At 36.1% G+C, this 24,863-nt stretch overlaps 1 protein-coding gene across 1 annotated transcript in view; it reads left to right on the plus strand.

The window, feature by feature from the left end:
- The window catches only part of GABRA3 (gamma-aminobutyric acid type A receptor subunit alpha3), a 354,827-nt gene that overhangs the window by 277,355 nt on the left and 52,609 nt on the right, over positions 1 to 24,863 (plus strand). Inside the window, exons 6-8 of the mRNA XM_040467471.1 lie at positions 5,155 to 5,237; positions 18,799 to 18,942; positions 20,105 to 20,164. Coding sequence (XP_040323405.1) covers positions 5,155 to 5,237; positions 18,799 to 18,942; positions 20,105 to 20,164 — 287 coding nt within the window. The remainder of the gene's footprint in view (positions 1 to 5,154; positions 5,238 to 18,798; positions 18,943 to 20,104; positions 20,165 to 24,863) is intronic.

Genomic DNA, 24,863 nt, shown 5'->3' on the forward strand with positions numbered 1-24,863 from the left:
ATAAATAGAAAAAATAAATTATATGGCATGTTATATGTTAGGTGTTATGGGTAAAGAAAGAGCATGGTAAGGTTTACTAACCACAGTGTAATAGTAAACTGAATGGAGGTCAGGGTGGGCCTAATTTAGAAGATAATTAAACAAAGACTTGAAAGAGGTATGAGGGTATAGCAAGTGCAAAGACCATGATGTATGGGAGCCTGGCATGTTGAAAGAGAAGCAAGGAAGCCATTGTGACTAGAACAAAGTGAACAAGGGAGGGAATTATAGGACATAAGCTGAAGAGAAACAGAAGACAAAGTCATATGGGGTACCTGGGTGGCTCAGTTGGTTAAGCATCTGACTCTTAATTTTGGCTCAGGTCATGATATCATGGGTCAGTCTCCTTGCACTGACAATGCAGAGCCTGCTTGGGATTTTCTCTCTCAAAATACATAAATAAACTTTAAAAAAAGAAAAAAGAAGAAGACAAGGTCATACAAGACCCTATAAGCCATGGCAAGGACTTTGGATTTTAGTCTATATAAGATGAGGAAACATTAGAAGGCTATCGTGCAGAGAATATACTGTAAGGGCAAAAGGTTACAGGAAAGAGACTAGCTAGGAGGCCATGGAAGTAACAAAACTTTAACTTTTTACTGTGGTGGAATAAAAACCAACTGTTGAGCAGCAAAAGGTAGGGACAAGGGAGCCAGAATGCTGCAAAGCAGTGAAATGAGGGCAGTAATGTAGGGTTTTGTGTGTGCGTGTGCGTGTGCACATATGAATGCACACGTGTAGGGCTAAAAGAGCTTCCTTTCTATCTGTATCTTTCACTCCCAAAGAAAGGCATTTCCTGGACTTCCTCTTATAGGAATTTCTGTCTTGTTTTTGCATAGGAATCAAAGCAAGCTAAACCTTGGAGTGGAACTGAATCCCTATGATCTGAATGTCACATTTTGAGGGGTCTCTAACCTTTCTTGAAAAGAAAGACTAAAGACTATTTGCTATACAGTAGATCTTTAGGACTTCTTCAACTTGAAAAACTGAACCTGAGTACCCTTTCACTAAAATTTCCTCATTCCCTCCCTACCACCATTCTACTCTGCTTCTATGAGTTTAACTATTTTAGATTCCACGTATGAGTGAGATCATATAGTATTTGTCTTTCTCTGTCTGGTTTATTTCACTTAGCATAATGTCCTCTAGGTTCATCAGTGTGGCTCAAAATGGCAGGATTTCTTTCTTTTGTTAAGGCTGAATAATATTCCATTGTATGTATATACATTTTCTTATCACTTGTTGATGGACACTTAGATTGCTTCCATGTCTTGGCTATTGTGGATAATGCTGTAATGAACATGGGAGTGAAGATATCTGTTTGCAATCCTGATTTCAGTAACTTTGGATATATATTTCCAAAAGTGAGATTTCTTGATCTTATGGTAATTGTATTTTTAATTTTTTGAAGAACCTTCATCATACTGCTTTCCATAGTGACTGCACCAATTTACATTCCCACTAGCAGTGCACAAGAGTTGCTTTTTCTCCACATCCTCATCAACACTTGTTATCTCTTGTCTTTTTCAATAATAGCCTATCCAACAGGTGTGAGGGGGTATATTCATTTACATTTCTCTGACGATTAGTGATGTGGAGTACCTTTTTACATAACTGTGTCCATTTGTATGTCTTGGGAGTAATGTCTATTCAGGTCCTTTTCTCAATAAACAATACTGTATTGTTTACTTTAAAATTTGCCAGGTGGACAGGTCTTATGTTAAGGGTTCTAGTCACACAAAATAATAATAATAATAATAATAATAATAATAATAATAATATGGAAGGAAACTTTTGGAGGGGATGGATATTTTTATGGCATAGACTGTAGTGATTAGTATATTAGCTTGGATATTGCCAGGGTGCTTTCTGCTGCAGAAAATCTTGAAAAGGTCTTGAAATTTGTAGCAAAGTAAAGAGAAGGAAGAAGGGAACACAGTATAACATGGGATGTCAGAGAGCATTAGGGTGTGTTTAAGAACCAATGAAAGGAGCACAGCATAATCTGGGTTGTGAAGTACTCTGCCCTCACCAACATCTGCTTTCTCCTCCCTCTCTGCTATGTGCCTAGGTAGGATGTGCAAGAAGTGTATGGAAAGGAAGATAGAAATGTTATGAATCAGTTCCACTCCTAATCAGAAATCAGATGCCCTTTGCATCTTGCTTTTATAATCTATTTGTTGTGGTCTTATTTGCCATGTCCTCAGGACTGCTGGGTAGACATAAAATAATTTCCCCTTGACATTACTCACAAAAGACAGTGTCTTGGAAATACTAATATAAGTGGAAAGAAGGAACACAATTTTCTTTATTAAACCGTCATGGAATATTTTAAGTATCCAACACAAGGAACAGGTTTCACAGTGAAATAATTTTTTTCTGTGTGTCAGATCCTTTGAATTATGAAACCTCCTTTATGCCTTGAGAATAAAGAGTGGATTGATGGAATAGTGCAGTCTGACTTGAAAATTAAGCCTTTGTCCAAGACACATGAAAAATTTTGTAAATATTAAAGGGATTAGTTAGATCTTCAAGGATACTTGCCATCTAGATTCAACCTCTTACTGTTTTGTTGGGAGAACTAAAAATAAGAGATGGATAAGTACTTGTTGAAGAGTATACACTTGGTTTTTACCTTTTAGTCTAGAATTCTTGCTAACATACACATGAACATGTTTTAGTTATCCTGCTCTAAGCAATATCTAGTATTGCTCCTCTGAACATTTGTGAAGGGTTACATATTCATCAGGTTTAACAATTAGGATTGGAAATGCTGTCCAGTTGGTCACCTAGAGCTCTAAAAGGATGGCATAGATTGAATCCAGTATAACCAGGAAACACACAGATTAGCTAGAAATAACTCATCAAAGCTAGGCTCCAAAGAATTCTGACTTTATGCTCTGCAGGTCTCATTTCTACATGGAAGGCTACTACCTAGGCCAAGGAAAGTTAAGGCTCAAAATTCTGTAAAGAGTCTTTCAGGGGTCCCTGGATGGCTCAAGTTGGTTGAGCATCCAACTTCGGTTTGGGTCATGATCTTATGGTTTGTGAGTTTAGGCCCACATCAGGCTCTGTGCTGGTAGTGGAAAGCCTGCTTGGGATTCTCTCTACCTCTCTCTACACCCCTCCCTTGCTCTTTCTCTCAAAATAAATACATAAACTTAAAAAAAAAAGAGCCTTTCGGGTTTTCCATGAAGAGTATCATATAATCTGCGAAGAGTGAAAGTTTGATTTCTTTGCCAATTCATATGCCTTTTATTTCTTTTTGTTTTCTGATTGCTGAGGCTAGGGCTTCTAGTACTATGTTGAACAACAGTAGTGAGTGTGTGAGTGACAAACATCCTTTGTCATGTTCCTGACTTTAGGGGGAAATCTCTCAGTTTTTCCCCTTTGAGAATAGTAGCTGTGGGTCTTTCATATATGGCCTTTATAATGTTGAGGAATGTTCATTCCATCCCTAATTTCTTGAGAGTTTTTATCAATAAAGAATGCTATATTTTGTCAAATGCTTTTTATGCATCTATTGAGAGGATCATATGGTTTTTATCCTTTCTTTTATTAATGTGGTGTGCCACATTGATTGGTTTGCGAATATTGAACCAGCCCTGCAGCCCACAAATAAATCCCACTTGATTATGGTGAATAATTCTTTTAATGTACTGTTGAATCTGATTTTCTAGTATTTTATTGAGAATTTTTATATCCATGTTCATCAGGGATATTGGCCTTTAGTTTTCCTTTTACATGGGGTCTTTGTCTGGTTTTGGAATCAAGGTAATGCTGGTTTCGTAGAATGAGTTTGGAAGTTTTCCTTCTATTTCTGGTTTTTAGAACAATTTGAGAAGAAAAGGCATTAACTCTTTAAATGTCTGGTAGAATTCCCCTGGAAAGCCATCTGGTCCAGGATTCTTAATTGTTGGGAGATTTTTTTATTACTGATTTAATTTCTTTGCTGGCTATGGGCCTGTTCAAATTTTCTATTTCTCCTGATTCAGCTTTGATAGTGTGTGAGTTTCTAAGAATTTGTCCACTTCTAGATTGCCTAGTTTATTGGCAAGAAATCAGAGGAGAAATCTTAGAATAGATTATTTATGCAGAATAATGCAGGAGAATGAATATGTGGGCATTGCAAATCATACCCCATTCAGATTTTCATTGAGGAATCCATGCAGTGTCTTTCACATGTTGTTCCTATTAAGAAACATGAGGTCTTTATGGGGCACCTGGGTGGCTCAGTCGGTTAAGCATCTGACTTTGGCTCAGGTCATGATCTCAGCTCAGGTCATGATCTCATGGCTTGTAAGTTGAGCCCCATGTTGGGCTCTGTGCCAACAGCTCAGAGCCTGGAGCCTGCTTCAGATTCTGTGTCTCCCTCTCTCTGTCTACCCCTCCCCACCTATGCTCTGTCTCTGTCTCTCAAAAATAAATAAACATTAAAAAATATTAAAAAAATAAAGCATGAGGTCTTTAGACTTAACCTCTGAGGTTTTTGGTGTCCTCCATTACCTTCATATTTTGTTTTGCTGACCAGTTTTTTTTGTGTGTGTGTGCATGCGTGTGTGTGCACAAGCACATGCAGTATATGTTCTCCAAGAGGCATCTCCATCAACAAAGTTATAGCAGTTGCTGTGAGCAGCAGAGACATCTTTTGTACCTGTTCATTATCAAGATAAAGATATTCATCTCTCCTTCCCAGTGTAGTCTTTACATTGGTTAACTCACTCTATAGGCTGCTGATAAGAATTATTTAACAAATAATTAACTGCTATCAAAGAGTGAATAAGTCAGAATCTTGTGTTTTAAGCCTTCTTTGAGAGGGAGGGTTGGCTGAGGGAACTCAGCTAAGGCAGATAAGTTATATGTGTTTTTTCTAAAGGTGGTAAGGTGGGATTCAAATCTGATTTAAAAATCTGAATACTGAATGCTGCTTTGAGTTGCTGTTTGGTTCAATTAATTCATCCCTTGTGTTCATAAAGACTTCGATCTCAGTGAACCTAAATAAATGAAATCCCATTATTCTTAGGGGCACCCCATTGCTGGTGAGTGGGAACTCAGCTCTGTGATTAATACTGTTCATTTTTGCTTAATCTAATTTTCTTTTCTCCTTTGTGTTAGATTAACAATTCATGCTGAGTGCCCCATGCATTTGGAAGATTTTCCTATGGATGTACATGCCTGCCCACTGAAGTTTGGAAGCTGTACGTATTGTTTTTCAGTTTCTGTTTACCTGTTCTTCTGAAAGGAAACTGAGTATTTCCTATTCTGTCCCCTAGTAGTTTCTAAAGCTGAAACCTTTAACCCAGGCCAGTATGGGAATGAGGAAAGGGAGTGGTGTTCAATAGTACTAACTAATCAGGAGGAGGAGACTTAGCTTTTAATAGAGTTTTCTTTCTAGATAGCAAATATTATCTCACTATTTCAGATTCATTTCTATCGTTAGATTGAAACATTAACATCTGTTTTCTAAATTGTCCAGAAGATAGAGCAAGACAGAGCTAATATATTGTGATGGGCACTGAGTGATGTATGTAAGTGATGAATCATTATATTGTACACCTGAAACTAATGTTACACTGAATATAAACTAACTGGAATTTATTTTTTTTTTAATTTTTTTTTCAACGTTTATTTATTTTTGGGACAGAGAGAGACAGAGCATGAACGGGGGAGGGGCAGAGAGAGAGGGAGACACAGAATCGGAAACAGGCTCCAGGCTCTGAGCCATCAGCCCAGAGCCTGACGTGGGGCTCGAACTCACGGACCGCGAGATCGTAACCTGGCTGAAGTCGGACGCTTAACCAACTGTGCCATCCAGGCGCCCCTAAACTAACTGGAATTTAAATACATACTTGAGAATGAATGAGTAAATAAATGAATAATAAACAAACAAAATTAGAGTATAGTAGCCACTTCCTAAGGACAAGATATCCAAAAGGAAATGTGTTTATATTTTTGAAATGCCTTTTCTACCTGCATCTTTTTTTTTTTTTAATTTTTTTTTCCAACGTTTATTTATTTTTGGGACAGAGAGAGACAGAGCATGAACGGGCGAGGGGCAGAGAGAGAGGGAGACACAGAATCGGAAACAGGCTCCAGGCTCTGAGCCATCAGCCCAGAGCCCGACGCGGGGCTCGAACTCACGGACCGCGAGATCGTGACCTGGCTGAAGTCGGACGCTCAACCGACTGCGCCACCCAGGCGCCCCTCTACCTGCATCTTATATAGTTCTATCTAATTCTGTACAGTAAATGGTAGATAGAAAGAGAGAAAGAAAATCTGGAGATTTTCTCATTTTTACAGAGTATTGCCTTTACCAGTAACTGCAAATCTGAAAGAGAAATGAGTAGATACATAGCCCATTTTTAAATAAATTAGAAAAATTAAAATTGAATAGAATTTGAGTGAGTGTAATTCTAAGAATTTCAGAGTAAGTTTCATATAGGGAGTCATCTGAGCAATATATCAAGGTCTGTGTTGATTGTGTCTAAATTAAATTTAACTCTGTATTTTAAAGTAGAAAGAGCATTTGAGAAGACCCAAGTAATTACATGTGACATATTTTTTCAATCATTGTCAAATACTTATAGATTGTCTCTTTTGTGCCAGGCTCTATTGTAAGAGTTTGGAAAACATCCATGAATAAAGCAAAGACCCTGTCTTTGTGGAGCGTATTTTATAGAGGAGAGAGTGATGGTGGAAGATAAAATAAAAAATGGATTAAAAAGTAAAGTATAACGTATGTTGTAAATTGAAAATAACCATGGGAAGACCTAAAATTTTTGCAGAATAAGGGGAATTAGTCATGTCTAGGTGGAAGATAGGTGTTGCCACTGAAATTTAAAGTAGGGATTCAGCATAGGCCTCTGAAAAAGTGAGCAGAGATTTTAAGAAGGTAAAAGCATTAACAGTGCAGATATTAGAGGAAACTGTGCTCTAGGTAGAGAGAACAACCAGGGATAAGACCCTGAGTCAGAAAAGTATCTGACTTCTTCAAGGAAGATTGAAGTGTTCAGTATAGTATATAGATACAGTAAAGGGGAAAGCACTAGGAGAGTATGAGATCAAAGAAGAAGACAGATCATCTAGAGTCTTTTAGGACATTAAAGGGCATTGAATTTTACTGAGAGAAAATGAAGAGTAATTGGGATATTTTGAACAAAATGATTATATTATCTGACTTATGTTTTAATAATTGTGGATACTCTGTTAAAATATAAGTTGGGAAGAATAGAAGAAGGAAATCCAGTTAAAAGGTTATTGTAATAATTCAGATGATAAATAATAATGGCTCATGAATAACTAGAAAACCTAGAACTGTAGAAGCAATGAGGATTGAAAGACAAAAATTCTGGAGAAAAGGTAGAACCTCTCATAAATGAATTTGTGACCTGCAGCTTATTCATTCTTTATGGTACCTGTCTATTCTAGCCATTGATTGAAGCTTAGAATTCATGTTTGGCCCTAGGCATAGGGCTGATGCTAGATGATAGGGAAAAAAAAGCAATTGTTTAATTGGCACACAGAGCTAAAGTGATAAAAATAGAGATCTAGAAGGTCTCAAATTCTTGGCCGATGTCCCTGTCAATACAATTGCTGACTTTTTGAATATGCATAAATCATAAGGCCAAATAAAAATATGAAAACCTCTGAAATGTAAAGCTGGCTTTCCTACAGTCTCCCAATGCTATAAAAAAGAAGGCATGCTAGGCTATCAGTTTACAACCCCAGAGAAGCTATGTCCTAGTTACAAGGGAACAGCAGGGACATACATCAAGTTTAACCAAAACTATAACCCAACTCAGTCTCTTATAGGATTAAGGTAATATTTATCCTAAACTATCTGCTTAGAAAAGGAAAAAATGAAGCCTCTCTGGTATAAGTTAACATCATCTGAAAACTAAACAATTTTATTATATAGTGTCTGGAATTCAATAAAAAAAATCATTAGGCATACCAATAGACAGGACTATATGACCTAAAACCAAGATTTTAAAACAAAACAAAAAATAAGTAAAGGGGGAGGGGGAATATAGAATAGGTCAACAGGTGACCCAGATATCAGAGTTTGTAGACAAGGACTTTTAAAAACTATGCTAAAAAACAAAAACTATGGTTAATATGTTCGAGGAAAAGGAGAAAAGATGAATATAAGAGATAAAAGAGACAAAACAGAATTTCAGCAGAAAATTGGAATCTATAAAGAAGAACAGATTAGAAATTACTTATGGAAAAGTACATATGCAAAATTCAGAATTCAATGGATAGATTTAACAAGCAGAAGACAGGATTGGAGAATTTAAAAATGGATAAACAGAAAATAGCAAAACTGAAGCACAGGGACACAAAAATACAGAAAAGAGTAAGAAACATGGGACACAGTAAAATACGTTGTAATGTGTAATTTTGCGGAAGAAAAATGGAGAGAAAGGAGCAAAAGTAATAATTACATTCAGGCCAAACATTTTTAAAGTTATCAATCTAAACATTCAAGAAGTTGGTATGCACTAAGGAGGACAAATACAAAGAAAACACTGATTCTAAAATTTATATAGAAATGTAAAAGTGTAAAAAATAGCTAGGCAATCTTGAAGAAGAAGAATAAAGCTAGAGAACTTACAATCAAATCAAATCTAATACCAGATTTAAAATTTTAAAACTACCTGTATATTCTAAAGCTGTAGGTATTATTATTGGAATGATAGACAAATAGACTAATGGGACATAACAGAAGTCCAAAAGCAGAAAGAAAGGGAGAAGGAAAGGGAGGCTGATAGGGAGGGAAGTAAGGAAAGAGAGAGAAAGAAATCTTGACTTTTATCTCTCATCATGCACAAAAATAAATTTCAGATGGAATGTAGATATAATGTGAAAAGGTGAAAGGTAAAACAATAATTTTTTTAGAAGAAAATAGAATATTTTCATGATCTTTGAAGAAGTAGAGATTACTTAAATGGGACATAAAATATCGCTGATCACAAAGGTAAAAGAGGATGAATTAGAATATATTAAAAATTAATACATTCTGTCTATCAAAAGACAATGGTAAAAAGGCCAGTCACAAGGTGAGAGAAAATATGTGTATTGCATATACATGACAAATGACTCAAATCCATAATTATTTTTTTTATTTTTTAACTTGTTTTATTTTTTATTTTTTTAAATTTACATCCAAATTAGCGTATAGTGCAACAATGATTTCAGGAGTAGATTCCTTAGTGCCCCTTACCCATTTAGCCCATCCCCCCTCCCACAACCCCTCCAGTAACCCTCAGTTTGTTCTCCATATTTATGAGTCTCTTCTGTTTTGTCCCCCTCCCTGTTTTCATATTATTTTTGTTTCTCCTCCATTATGTTCATCTGTTTTGTAGTCAGAAACCTCAATAGAAAAAAAAGTGTTGAATAGGCACCTTGTAGAACACTTTCCCAATCACACACACATATAAAATGATCCACTATATTAGTCATCAGGGAAATACAAATTAAAATCCAGAGGATACCATTCTACACCCACTAGAATAACTAAAATGAAAAAAAGAAGGTTGTAAATGTTTTATGAATAACATATAGTGTATAAATTTTTTAGGAATTTCAACTTTTCTTCCTTAATCCCAAATGTTGGTGAGGATATGGAACACAACTATACTCTCATGCACTGTTAAGAGGAATGTAAATTTGTACAAAAGTTTTGGGAAATTGGTGGTTTCTACTAGTACTAAACATATACATATCATAGAACCTGGCATTTCTAGTCCTGAGTATATTTTTAAACATAAATCAGTATTTATATCTACCAAAAAGCATACAATGATTGTTCATAGCAGAGCTATTTTAGTTGCTCCAAACTGAAAACTAGTCTAATATCTATCAGAACAGATACAAAATCTATGATATATTCACACAATAAAATACTGTACAATGACAGATATATTACAGTCAACAACATGGATGAAGTTACAGATTTAATTCTGAGCAAAAGCCGGACACATAAATGTATTATAGTGCACGATTCCATTTATATCACATACAATATCAGGCAGAATTAATCTGTGGTATTAGAAGTCCTTAATATATGGGGCACCTGGGTGTCTCAGTCGGTTGGGCCTCCATCTTCAGTTCAGGTCATGATCTCCCAGTTTTTGTGGGTTCAAGCCCCGCTTGGGCTCTGTGCTAACAGCTCAGAGCTGGAGCCTGCTTTGGATTCTGTGTCTTTTTCTCTGCCCCTCAACTCACACTCTTTCTCCATCTGTCTCTCAGAAAATGAATAAACAGTAAAAAAAAATTAAGAAGTCCTTAATATTTTATCTAACATTGCTATTGATAATATACCCAAACTTCTAACATATTAAACTATGGGATTCAGGAATAGGAGTTGGAATTCCTAAAAATCTTACACATTAAATGTTATTCATAAAATATTTCCAACCTTCTTTATGTTCCTTAGTCATTAGTATGAATATCCAAATTTTTTTTGAATAAATAAGAAATGTAAGTTTAGAAGTAGTAGCAAAGACCAGTAGTGTATAAAAGATAGTCAAAATCTGGAAAATACCAGCGAATCTTATTATATACTGTTTGAATAACAAGATTTTCTTTATTTCTTAGCAAGGTAAGCAGCACTACACAGAATCAAAAGTCAAAATTACCAGTTTAAGGGTTTACTTTGCTTCTCAAACTTATTCTTGAAATCACACCCACAGAGTTTGTATATTTTATGCTATGCATATAATATAGACTTATTAATGTATAATTTGTAAGAAAGACTCACCACTACCAGAATACAGGGCCACAAACATATATATACAATAAGCAAAATCAACTGATAAGATCAACATATACTCCTGTACTGATATGTGGAATTTTCATAATCTTTTACTCAATGTGCCAGCATTTCCTGCTCTTGCTTTTAACTTGACATTAGTAGATTCCTTCAAGTCAGTAATATCTGTATGTCCATTGTTAAGCTTTAATTCTTACAGGAGAATTATATTACTTTTTCTATTTTGCTCATTTCAACTATTTTTATCAGTATTTGATATTCAGAAAGTATATAAATTTTCTAATAAATTCCAGGAAGGAATTCCCACATAGAAACAATAGTCAGGATAGTGGTTACCCATGGTGCAGGCTGTGCTTAAACAGGGACACAAATAGTGCTTCTGGATGCTGATTATATGGAATATAAGTCTGGTGTTCAGAAAAGATGACTGGAGATCTAATTTAGGTATCATTTAAAGCCATAGGCTGGAGGATATCACTAAGGAAATGACTGTACGTAGATAAAAGTATCAAGAGCTGTATCTTCAGTCACTATAACATTTAAAGACTACAGAGAAGAGAATAACACAGTAAATATGGAGGAGAAGACAGGTAAAGTATTAGGAATCTTATTGGAACATATTATCCTGGAATCCAAAGAGAGTGCATCAAGAAGAAAAGAGTAATTTAAATTCTTAAATTAAGTGGGCAGTGGAAATTAGTCTTAAAATAATCTCTAATGAGAACAAAGTGGTGGTTACCAGGGGGGGAAGTAAGGGTGAGGGATGGGTGAAAAAGGAGATAGGGATTAAGGAGTGCATTTGTGATGAGCACCGGGTGATGTATGGAATTACTGAATCACTATATCGTACACCTGAAACTAATGTAACACTCTATGTTAACTATACTGGAATTTAAATAATGGAAAAAATACAATGGGAAAAATATCTCTAATGAGGAACAATTCTGGAACGGTAGAGTAAGGTCTTCTGACAATCTCTTCCATAAAACCAATCAGAACATTGTAAAAATTTTTCAAAATAAACTTTCTCCAAACTCTCTCCAAAGGTTCACAGCCAATATAAGTAGTATTATTCAAGAGAAGTACTTATTCTCAGTAAAATCAGGGAGTCCTATTGCCATCCATTTCTTCCACATTCTGTAGAAGCCTTGAAGATTTTGAAATAACAGAAAGGTCAATCCATCAGGAAGATATAATGATTGTAAAGATATATGTATTTAACCACAGAACCCCAAAATACATGAAGCAAAATTGAAAGAACTGAAAGGAGAAATACATAATAATAATAGCTAAAGATTTCACTACTACACTTTCAACAGATCACTAGAGAAAACATCAACATAGAAGTAAAAGACTTGAACAAAATTATAAACTGACTAGATCTAACATTTATACTGTACCAAACAACATCAAAATACACATTACTCTTAAGAGCACATGGGACATTTATCTGGGGTAGACCATATGTTAGACCATATTAGACCATAAAACAATACTCAATAAGTTTAAAAGTATTAAAACCATACAAAGTGTGTTCAATTGAATGAAATTAGAAATGAAAAACCAGAGAATTTGAGAAATTCACAAATGTGCTGACATATGCACTCCTAAATAGTGTACTCCTTAATAAAGAATGGGTCAAAGAAAACATCACAAGGGATATTAGAAAATAGTTGAAATAAATGAAAATTATGTACCATATACCAAAATTTATGGAATGCATCAGCTAAAGCAATGTTCAGAGGGAAATGTATAACTGTAAAGTATATATTAAAAAGAAGAAAGTAATAATCTGTCTTTCTACTTTAAGAAACTAGAAAAAAGAAGAGCAAACTAAACCCAAAACAAGTAGAAGGAAGAAAATAATAAATGTTGGAGGGCAATTAAATGAAATAGATAATAGAAAAAACATTTAAGAGAATCAAAGAATCTAAAAGTTGGTTCTTTGAGAAGATCAACAAAACTGGTAAACCTTTAGCTAGACTGACCAAGCCAAAAAAAGAAGAAGAATTAAATTACTAAAATTTTAAAGAAAGGAAATTATTACTGACCTTACAGAAATAAACAGGATCATACAGGAATACTATGAGCAACTGTATGCCAACAAATTAGACAGCTGAGATGAAATGGAGAAATTACTAGAAATATACAAATTATTGAAACTGACTAAAGAAGAAATAGAAATTGTTTTTGAACTCATAACAAAGACATTACATTAGTAATATAACTTCCCCCCCCCACACACAAAACAAAACACAAAAGAAACAAACAAAAAACAGGGCTAAATGGCCTCACCATTGAAATATACCAAATATTTAAAGAAGAATTATTACTAAGTCTTCACAAAGTTTTGCAAAATATAGAAGAAGAGGTAACATTTCTTTACTTCTTAAATCAGGTCATTATTACTCTTATTTAAAAAAAAATCACAAGAAAAGGAAAATATTTATTATGAGTATAAATAATAAAATCTTCAACAAAATACTAGCAAAGTGAATGAAGCAACTTATAAATGGATTGTACACTATGTTTAAGTGCGATTCATCCTAAGAATATAAAGTTGGCTTAATATCCAAAATTCAATGTAATACACCATATTAGTAGAATAGAGGACAAAAACCACATGATCACCACAATAGATGCAGAAACACATATCCCCCATGCTAGAAATCTAAAATTTGTCCAGTAAGTAGTAGCTATAACTTGTCCTACCATTTCAGATAATTTGAAGTCCTGAGAATTTAAGTATTTGTTTTAGTTATAAACCTATACAATGTCTGTTTCCATTTGGTCTCATATATACCAACCTTAGGCTGTAGTTGTTATGTTCATCAGAATCCTTATATTTTTACTCAATATGCCCAAACTGACTGATTAATTTTTCTCTAAAACCTTTTGTGTTCCCTTTCTTGGTTTATTTAGATTCTGTATTCTGATTGTTACATACTTCTTCAACTTCATCTTATATTGCTCTCTCCTTTACATTGCCCTTCTGCTAGTTCATAGAACAGTGCAGATCTTTCCTACTTAGAAGCCTTTGTACTTGTTTTCTTGGCCTAAAATATTCCCCATCAAGCTCTGGCTCTTTCTCATTTTTTAGGTTTCAGGTTAAAAACCACTCCCCCAAAGAGGTCTTCTCTGATCACTGTATCTAATGAAACCCCTCCCCAGCTCTGTGCCTTATATGTCTAATATAATAACATAATATTTGTTGACTGATCAGTCAAGCATGCAATCAGTCTCTGACAAGATAAGTTCAAAGGGAATGCTTTCTCTTGGTGCCATTGTGGCAGGATTGTTTTTTATTTCCCATTTTCCTGGAGCCTAACACATACCAAGGCTCAAATAACAGAAAGAGAGAATGAAATGTTTGTGTCATCATAGCCTATACAATATGTTGAGGGGGCCATTCTGGGGGTGTAATAGTTCCAATATTGTGGTAGATATCCTTTCTGCAGCATTCACCTCCAACACACACACTCTACCCCTGCTCCTCCATGAAAATAGAATTATTGGAACTGAGAAATAAGGATAGAAAAGAAAGGTATGGGAGAGAAGCTGAGAGGTTAAAGGAGCCCAAGGGGCATGGAGGAAGGAGAGAAGAAAGAGAAGACCTAAAGGGGAAGAGTTCTGTTCCTCACTAGGTGAATGAATTTCGTCATTATCTACAACTTGCAAAAGCTACTATCTTAGAGTCATGTAGAATCCTTCCTTAAATGTCCTCCTTTCCTTTCTTAACCTTCATGAAAAGCTATCAGTTATAATCTGTTCTACCTCTGAAATCGCCTCTATCTCACTCAATTAAACTTAATTACCATCTGTTATGCCCTAAGGGTCACTTACGCCAAAATTTGTGAAGGCCTTTACCTGATGTTTTAGCTTTAGTTTCATTATTTCCACCTAGTTATCCATACTGCAGCAAGGGCATTCTTTCATAAGCATACATTTTGCTATGTCATTCTCTACTTGAGGCACATCCACAATTAAAACCCTCATTTCTTAGTGTGGGCAATTAGGACAAATATTACCTCAGCTTCTCTCTAGCGTCTAAATCGAGGGGTACCATTAATTCCCTTAACACTGATGTTCCTGTATGCTTTTTGCCTTTGCTGTGTTGTTCTTTTGATATGAATGTCATTTCACCCTTTAAAGGTGGTCTCATCTTCTAAGCATTATCTACTTTATGAATCCTTCCCTAAAAGTCCACTCTGAGCAGAAGCAATGGTGCCATCCCCACACCCAACCCCACCACCACCACCATGGGTTCCTTTAACTTTTGTTTACCATTACAGGGTTAGGCTGTGAATAATCAAGTAGTTTTCAATTTATTTTTTGAATTTATTTCTCATTCTTTCATCTCTTCCTTTATTAGTTCATGCCTTTCCTGCTTTGACCTCCATCATAGAAGATAATTTTTTCCCTATAAATCCCTCTGTTCCTGTATATTATTGCCAAAGAAATGAAACTATTACATTTTGCTTAAAACAAGTTGACATTCTGGGCCCGGTGACATTTCTAAGGTATGGATAGCAGCATGTTTTATTGTCACATCTGTACTAGAACTGCTAGGATTTTTAGGGCTAGTATTCAGGATTGTCCGCTCAAAGTACTCAGCTGAAGTTAAGAGATCCACCAAGAAATCCCTTTTCTTTCTTAGGGGTGGAAAATATCTCTATCCCCTACTCTTTCCCTGAACAGACCTGGTCTAGTCTTTACATTGTCAAACTCTTGAGTATATTGGGCAGAACACTGATTGCACTGTCCTATAAACATAAAGAGTTACAACCACCTGAACAGCAAAGATAAGAATAAATATACAGGTGATTCTCTGCTTAGGAGTAGTGGAACCCCAAGCATATATACTACAGATGGAAGGCACTGGGGAAAATGGAAAGATAGGGCCTTGTGATAGTCTTCACTTAATAGTCTTATAAATTTTAAATAAGGAAATGAGAAGAATCCTAAGGAGAGGATTTCCCTTTCTTCTTGGTGATAATAGTTTAAAGATCTATAATTCAAGTTGGGAACCCTAGATACCCATAGGCATCAGAAGATGCTTTGTTTCCAAGACTGAATCACAAAAGACCATAGCCATTTATAGGAGATCTCTAGACCAGAGGTTGCAAATTGGTAGCTTGAAAATTTAATTTGTTTGATCCATATAGTGTTTATAACTTTTTAAAAAATTAATGTTTATTTATTTTTGAGAGAGAGAGAGAGAGAGAGAGAGAAAGATTGTGAGCGGAGGAGGGGCAGGGAGAGAGGGAGACACAGAACCCGAAGCAGGACCCAGGCTCTGAGCTGTCAGCATAGAGCCCGACACGGGGCATGAACTCACGGACTGTGAGATCATGACCTGAGCCAAAGTCAGATGCTTAACCAACTGAGCCACCTAGGTGCCCCATAACTTTTAAAGTTATTTGCAATGATTTGAAATTTGGGAGATGTCACATAAATCCCAAGATTTTTTTATTATTTTATGAAGTCAGAAGATGTGACATTGGTCTCAAACTCTCACATGGCCACAATCGGCTGAGTAGTGGTTGTTCTTGTTAATGGGCATATGCTTGCCATTCCCCCAAATCTCTATCACTTTTTACTCTCTTCCTGAAAAAGGGTCCAATGTTAGTTGCCATTAATCAACTCACTTGCATTTTTACATATAGTAGAATTGAGAGCTGCTAGTAGAATTAAAAGGAATGTGACATAGTTCTTATACCTGTAGCTGTCAAAACATAAGGAAAAAAGACTGAGAGGACTGGTTTCAAAACATGTAGGGGAGTTTGCATTTCCTTATAGAAATGAAGAATATTTTGGGGTGCCTGGGTGGGTCAGTCAGTTAAGTGCCCAACTTTTGATTTCAGCTCAGGTCATGATCTCATAGTGGTGAGATTGAACCCCGCATCAGGCTCCATGTTGACCATGGAGATGGAGCCTGCTTAAGTCTCCCTCCCTCTCTTTCTCTCTCCTTTTGTCCCTCCCCCACTTGCTCTCTCACTCTCAAAAAGTAAAAAAAAAAAAAAAAAAACTAGACATGAATGTTTCTACATCTTTACTATGCATACAAAGTATGCCTTTGCTGAAGAAATACAACTTCAGGTATTAACATCATGCAATTTGGTATAGAGAATTATAACTGATATATAAAAAAGATGTACAAAGAAATCTTAATTAACCTTAAAACATAGACTGAAATTTCAACAGGTTTTGTGTTTGAATGCTTACACTAAGTGTTGCTGCTGGGAAATGCAATTAATACATTGAGCAACAAACATTCCCAGGTACCAAAATATTTTATACATGCCAAATTTATAAGAATGTCTATTGCAGAAGAATTATATGTTGAACTAGAAGTATTTTCTTCGGTGCTGAATAAATGACTGAGGCCATATACAGAGCATATTATGTGGAAAGTTGGATTTCTTGTGGCATTTTCTTTTGTAGCTTATGAGAGAACAGATATAAAAAATACTGTAGAGTTATGTGTATTTTTTCATGATTACATTGAGAATTTTGATGTGAATGAAGAAATTTTTGGCTTTTGCCCATTACAAGCAAATCAGAAAATGCTTTACTTGGGTATATTGAAAAAATTCCTAAGTATAATATAAGCAGACCACAATTAGTACATTTAAGTGTTAATGTCAGATTTATGAAATGTATATCCAATGCTCCAAAGTTTTATAGAGACAAATTTATGTTTGTTCATTGGTAGATTCACTAGGAATTATTTGCTTTGTGGTAAAAAGGCTTAAATAGAGCATATTATAGAGACAGCAGCTGCTACCAGGAGCTGGAGACCTCGAACTGACTTGAACAACAGCTCAAAAGTTGGGCAAAATGGATGAACAGTATGTTTCAGTTTCTCTTTATGAGCCTAGGTGCCTAAGTTAGGGCAAGGTGCTTGCCCCCAAAATTAAACCCACTGTACAAAGAGTAAATCTGTGTCTGGAAAGAGAGCAACTCTTTTCCTTTAAGATACTGACTTAAACTAAATAACCTCACTCTTTAGTCTCTCACCATTTCTCTTGCCCACACCTCTGTTAAAACTAATCCATACTAAATTCCATACTCAATGTGGGAATTCCAAATACAAAATCTGACATTAACATCTTGGTGCAGAAGAAAAGGAAGCAGGTTTCTGTTTGAAATCAAAATGGTAATAGTTTTTAAAAGAAAATTACAATAGGGTACCTGGGTGGCTCAGTCAGTTATACATCCGACTTCAGCTCAGGTCATGATCTGGCGGTTCATGGGTTTAAGCCCCACATCAGGCTCTGTGCTGACAGCTCAGAGCCTGGAGCCTGTTTTAGATTCTGTTTCTCCCTCTCTCTCTGCCCCTCCCCTGTTCATGCTCTCTCTCTCTCTCACTGTCTCTCTCAAAAATAAACATTAAAAAATAATAAAAAATAAAATTGTAATAATTAATTATGGCTATTTTTAATTTGGAAGTTTTCATGTTTTTAATTTAAAATATTCCTACGATGATTTTTTACCTTATCTCATATGCTCACCCCATAATCATTTTAAAAAGCTTTATTATATTTCTGACAGGCTTTTTAAAGAATATAATTTATTGTCAAATTGGTTTACATACAACACCCATTGCTCATCCCAAGTGCCCTCCTCAATGCCCATCACCCAAATAGCCTGATTTACTTCTGTAAGATACCCCTGTAGCTCCTGCAGGCATTTGAATTTTTGACATCTACATTAGATAATATTTTAGCTACTCCTCCCCTTGCCTCTACTGTTGACCCTCCAAGAGAAGGAAAAGTTTAACAATTTATTGTCAGTCCAGAAGATGGTGAGTTATTGAAAGAACAGACCACTTTGGGTTCACTTCTGTGTACCCAGCATAAACTATAGTAGTCATTCAATGAGTGTTTACTAGATGGATGTATAAATCTCATGCAAGTTTAGTATTAAAGATAATTATTTTCCTTTCCCTTCAACTTCTTCTTGACCCTTTTCTGCCTTAGATGCCTATACAACAGCTGAAGTGGTTTATTCGTGGACTCTTGGGAAGAACAAATCTGTGGAAGTAGCACAGGATGGCTCCCGCTTGAATCAGTACGACCTGCTGGGCCATGTTGTTGGGACAGAGATAATCCGGTCTAGTACAGGTATTTATTTATTTTATTTAATAAGCATTTTTGTAATATGTATCACATACCAGTCGCTATTGTAAGTCCTTGTAATAACATGCAATCCTCAAAACAGTCTTGTGATGTAGGTACTATTATCATAAGGAAACTGAGGCATAGAAATATTCAGTAATTTGTCCCATGTCACATTATGTAATAGAGCCAAGATCTGAACTCAGGTAGATTGGATCCCAGAACAATGCTTTTAATTGTGATGCCCTCCTGTCTCTTGGTGAGTGGGTTAGAAAGTCAAAGCATTAGGGCTAGACTGTGGTAGAAGAGAAGGCAAAGGGAAACCATGATGGTGGGAAAACTGAACTTTGATCCTAAAGGCTTCATGAAGACAATTGTTCAACTCTTCCAATGCTGAGGTGACAAATTAATAACCCAGGAGAAACCAGGTACACAGCCAAGAAGTCTAAGGATGAGCCATGGAATTATTATTTTTTTTAATTTTTTTTTCAACGTTTATTTATTTTTGGGACAGAGAGAGACAGAGCATGAACGGGGGAGGGGCAGAGAGAGAGGGAGACACAGAATCGGAAACAGGCTCCAGGCTCTGAGCCGTCAGCCCAGAGCCTGACGCGGGGCTCGAATTCACGGACTGCGAGATCGTGACCTGGCTGAAGTCGGACGCTTAACCGACTGCGCCACCCAGGCACCCCTGGAATTATTTTTTTAAGTGAGTCGCCCATCTCAAAAACAAGTCTGTCTGGCAAACCTTGTCAGGTCCTCTTAATAGCTAAATCCTTGGGTATTAATAAATGGCACCTAGAGACTTGTTTTGTAGCCTTGAATCCTATTTGGAAACTGACAAGTTCCCGGGGCCTAAGGAAGAAGGCACCTTGAATCTGAGCTAAGCTTAAGGTATTTGGCATAATGGAGTATAGTTGGGGGGCTCACATAGCTAATAATATTTTTTGCTACCAAGGGCAGGAATACTTGTCTTGGTGAAAGATCTGAATCCACAATTATAAATGGATTAGGGTAATTTTGTCATTTTATTTCATTATCTGGCCATTGTTCCCTCTCCTTGTGATGTTACAGTATATCATCTTGTCTGTGCCCTGTTTTCCCTCCACTCCAGGACCAGGGAAAGGTATCTAAATAAAGAAGAATTTGAAATATCTTTTTGAGACAGGATTTAGAGATTTGGAATTTGGTGTGGGGAAAGGCTATTACAGTGAAAGGCAATACCGAGGTATCGATTTGAAAATATGACATGTTGGAGAGGCTGCAACTGGTTCAGAGTAATAAATGTAGGGTATAGAGAGTATAGGGCCACAAAGATGTAGGCTGCTCTCCTCTGAGAGAATTCTGGAGTTTGGCCCATGGTGTTGGTCGTGGCTGGACTAGGCTGGGAAGCTGGCAAGGCACCATGTATGTAGCTGGCCCGGATCGAAGAGTCTTCCTGCTCCAGCAGGTGTAAGTTAGCTGCTGGAGCAAAATGCCCAGTTTTGGAGAAACTGTACAAGTGTCAGAGGGGGGGTGTCCCCAGGCCACCTGCACCTCATTACTTTGCTCCAAGGAGCACTCTATGCCTTCACAGGTCTACTACTGTGCAGGGATACTATGCTCCTGGGGCTCAGATTCTGGCTGTGCCTCCTATGTGGAAGCATTGGAATGTGGTCTGGGGCCAGTTGCCCAACCTCCCCAACATGGCTTGCTCTCACTGAATCTGGATCTTAATATAAATACCACCTACTAGTTGCAGACCTGCTGCTACGTTTACATGCCCTGACCCCTGGACTGGGCACAGGCCTTGTTAGGGTGCTTGAAACCCCCTTCCTAGGGCCCTATGGAAAGGTGGGGCCAAGGGCAATTCAGCTGGGCTTGGTGGCATGTGTGTTGGGGGGGTGGTGATATTCCAGACCTGGACAGTGGTTCTTCTCTCTCCAGAGGGAAGGAGTGCGGCCTTCAGCACCCACAGGTGCACATGTGCACACTGAATTCCTTCTGTCCTATGGTGCCTCTTAATGTTTTTGAGCAGAAGCCATTGTCTTGCTCCCAGGTGCATCTGCATTGTGTAGCCCTGGCAGCTGCTATTAGGACTTCCCTTCTGTGATAGCATACCCAAAAAACATGTCTGTTCTCCCTCCCACCTGAGCTGTGTCCACAGAGGACCCAGGATCCTGGAGGAGGTCATGTATGTGCCCACGGGCAGTATGGCTCTGCTCAGAGAAGCCCAGAGGGACCCTAGAGGCCCAAGACACCTCCCCCAGGATGTCTACCTCTGAAGAAAGAAAATTCCCTGTTGCATCCATTGGCTCTCCTTACTTCCCAGTCCTTCCTCAGCACTGCTCACATGGTATCAACTTTTGAGATTCATCATTTAGCTATCCAAGCAGCACCAACTCCCATTTCATTTGGTTAAACCACTGTTTATTTAGTCTTAATCTCACAGGCAATGTGCATTCATGACAGGAAAAATACAATACACAGTAAAATATGGAAATTAAAATATTCTTTAATTCCACCATTGACTGTTTTTTATTGTACATTTTGGTATACAACCTTTAAGAAGGTTACCTTCACATGTTTTTACATAAATGGAGCTATACTATTGATATTGTTTTTAATTTAATTTTATATTATAAGCATATTTTCTTGTCACTGAATGTACAAAATCCAAATAAAATATTCACAAAAATTAGTAATATTTTCATTGAGATATAATTGACATAACAGTATATTAGTTTCAGGTATACAACATAATGATTCAATATTTTCATATATCACAATATGATTATCACAGTAAATCTGGTTACCATCTGTCAACATATATACTTACAATTTTTTTTCTTGACAACTTTTAAGATCTACTCTCAGCAACTTTCAAATATGCAACACAGTATTATTAACCATAGTCACCATGCTGTACAGTACATACCCATGACTTATTTATTTTATAACTGGAAGTTTGTACTTTTTGACCACCTTCACCCATTTTACCCACTGCCCCTCCCATGTCCCTGGCAACCACCGATATGTTTTGTGTATCTATGAACTTGGTTTGTTTCCTTGTTTCTTCTTTTTCTTTTTAGATTCCATATATATGTGAGATCATACAATATTGGTATTTCTCTATCTGACTTATTTCATTTAGCATAATTCCCTCAAGGTCCATCCATGTTGTTGCAAATAGCAAGATTTCCTTCTTTTTATGGCTGCATAATATTCCACTGCCACTGTACAAATGCATATATATGTATGTGTATATATATTTGTATGTGTGTATAGATTTTCTTTATCCATTCATCCACTGATGGACACTTAGTTTGTTTCTACATCATCTTGACTATTATAAAAATGCTGCAATTAACATGGGGGTACATTGATCTTTGAGTTAGTATTTTAATTTTCTTGGATAAATATTCAGAATTGGCATTGCTGGACCATATGTAGTTATATTTTTAATTTCTTGAGGAACCTCCATACTATTTTCTGTAGTGGCTGTACCACTTTATATCCCACCAGCCAAAGTGCACTAAGGTTCCCTTCGTCCACATCCTTGCCAACACTTGTTACTTCTTGTTAGTTATAAATAGTTAAATAAATATTTAAACAATTATAATAGATATTAATTATGCGATTTAGGTACTCTTTAAATTTAAAAAGAAAATTAAAAATCACCCCTCCAAGGCCACAGATTCTTGACAATGATATTATAAGTGTTGTTATCACTGGGAACTTTAGCATTTCATCATGAAACTCCATAAAATAATTTCTTCATTTTAATAGCCTTACATGTTTATAATAATCCATTTAACTGGTTATTTGGTATTTTTCTTTGTTTTAATGCTACAAACAACACTGTGAAGACTTTCATTTTCTATGTCACATTTTGTCCCTGTGTATTCATCTGCCTAGGATAGACAGAATATTGAGATTACTGTTTCAGAAAGTAGACACACTCTTAGAGCTTTAATACATATTGACAAATTACCACTTTAAAAGGTTAAATAGTTCATGCTCCAAGTATTAGTGTATTAGCATATCATTTTCCCTTCACTATTGGCAATGCAGATGTTATGGATTGAATTATGTCTTCTCAAAAGATATGTTGAAATCCTGACTCCCAAGACCTCAGTGACTTTATTTGAAAATAGAGTCATTATAAACATAATTATATTACATCTCAAATTACTTTTGAAAACATGATACAATGCACATCAGTAAAGAGGTGATTTAATGTATTAGATTCATTCACACAATTCAATACTATGCAGCTATAAGAAGGAATGAGGAAATTCTTGATGTATCATTTAGTGGGAATATCTGTAGGATATATTGTTGAGTAAAAAAAAAGCAAAGCATAGAACACTGAACAGTTAGGGATATATACTGGTATATGGATAATGTTCCTGGAAGGCTATTAATTGTAGTACTTGAAGGGAGGAAAAATGAGATGGTGGTTTGGGGGCATCTATGGGAGGGAGACTTTCTACTGTACACCCTTTGATGCCCTTTGATTTAGGAACCATATTAATACTATTCTCTCACATATATGTGTATTATTTTCATGTGATTATAAATTATGGGCATTCTTTTCTGAATTCTGAATATGCTCCTCCATGTGAGGTCCAGAATATTAATTGAAAGGTGACCAGAGAAAGACCCATACTCCATGGATATTTTATATGAGTAGCTTTCTCTCTGAATGCTCTGAGTCCTCAGTATGAGGTACAGGCATACCTCAGAGATACTGCCAATTCAGTTTCAGACCAGAAAAATAAAGCAAATATTGCAATAAAGTGAGTAAAGTGAATTTTTGTTTTCTCAGTGCATATAAAAGTTATGTTTATACTATACTGTAGTTTATTGAATGTGCAAAAGCATTATGTGTAAGAAAATGTATATACCTTATTTTAAAAATATTTTATTGTCCAAAAGTGATAATCTAAGCTTTCAGCAAGTCGTAATCACTGATCACAGATTACCATAATATAATAATAAAGAAAAATTGAAATATTGCACGATTTACCAAAATGTAACACAGAGACACAAAGTTAGCAAATGCTTGTGGAAAATTGGCACTATAGATTTGTTTGACATAGGGTTTCCACAAAAATTCAATTTGTAAAAGACACAGTATTGAGGCATTTACTCAAAACAAAAACACTAATTACAAAAGACATATGCACCTCTATGTTCATTGTAGCATTATTTACAATAGCCAAGATATGGAAGCAAACTAAGTGTCCACAGATAGATGAATGGATAAAGAAGATGGTGTGTGTGTGTGTTTATTTAATGGAATACTACTCAGCCATAAAAACAATGAAGCACTGCCATTTGAAACAATATGAGTAGAGCTAGAGGGTACTATGCTAGGTGAAGCAAGTCAGAAAAAGACAAATACTATATGATTCCACATATATGTGGGATCTAAAAACAAAGGAACAGAAAACAGAAATAGACTCATAAATACAGGGAACAAACTAGGGATTTCCAGAGGGGAGGGGTGGGGGATGGGCAAAATAGATGAAGGAAATTAAGAGGTACAAACTTGGGAATGCTCTTGCACTGTCAGTGGCAATGTAGACTGGTGCAGCCACTCTGGAAAACAGTGTGGAGGTTCCTCAAAAAATTAAAAATAGAATTACCCTATGACCCAGCAATAGTACTACTATGAATTTATCCAAAGGATACGGGAGTGCTGATTTATAGGGGCACATGTACTCCAATGTTTATAAAAGCACTATCAACAATAGCCAAATTATGGAAAAAGCCCAAATGTCCATCAACTGATGAATGGATAAAGAAGATGTAGAAGTGGAATATTACTCAGCAATGAAAAAGAATGAAATCTTGCCATTTGCAACAACGTGGATGGAACTGGAGGGTATTACACTAAGTGAAATAAGTCAGAGAAGACAGATATCATGTTTTCACTCATA

This window comes from Herpailurus yagouaroundi, unplaced genomic scaffold (genome assembly GCF_014898765.1).
Source record: "Herpailurus yagouaroundi ecotype Mexico unplaced genomic scaffold, PumYag 67493, whole genome shotgun sequence".
In the NCBI taxonomy this organism is placed as follows: Eukaryota; Metazoa; Chordata; class Mammalia; order Carnivora; family Felidae; genus Herpailurus; species Herpailurus yagouaroundi.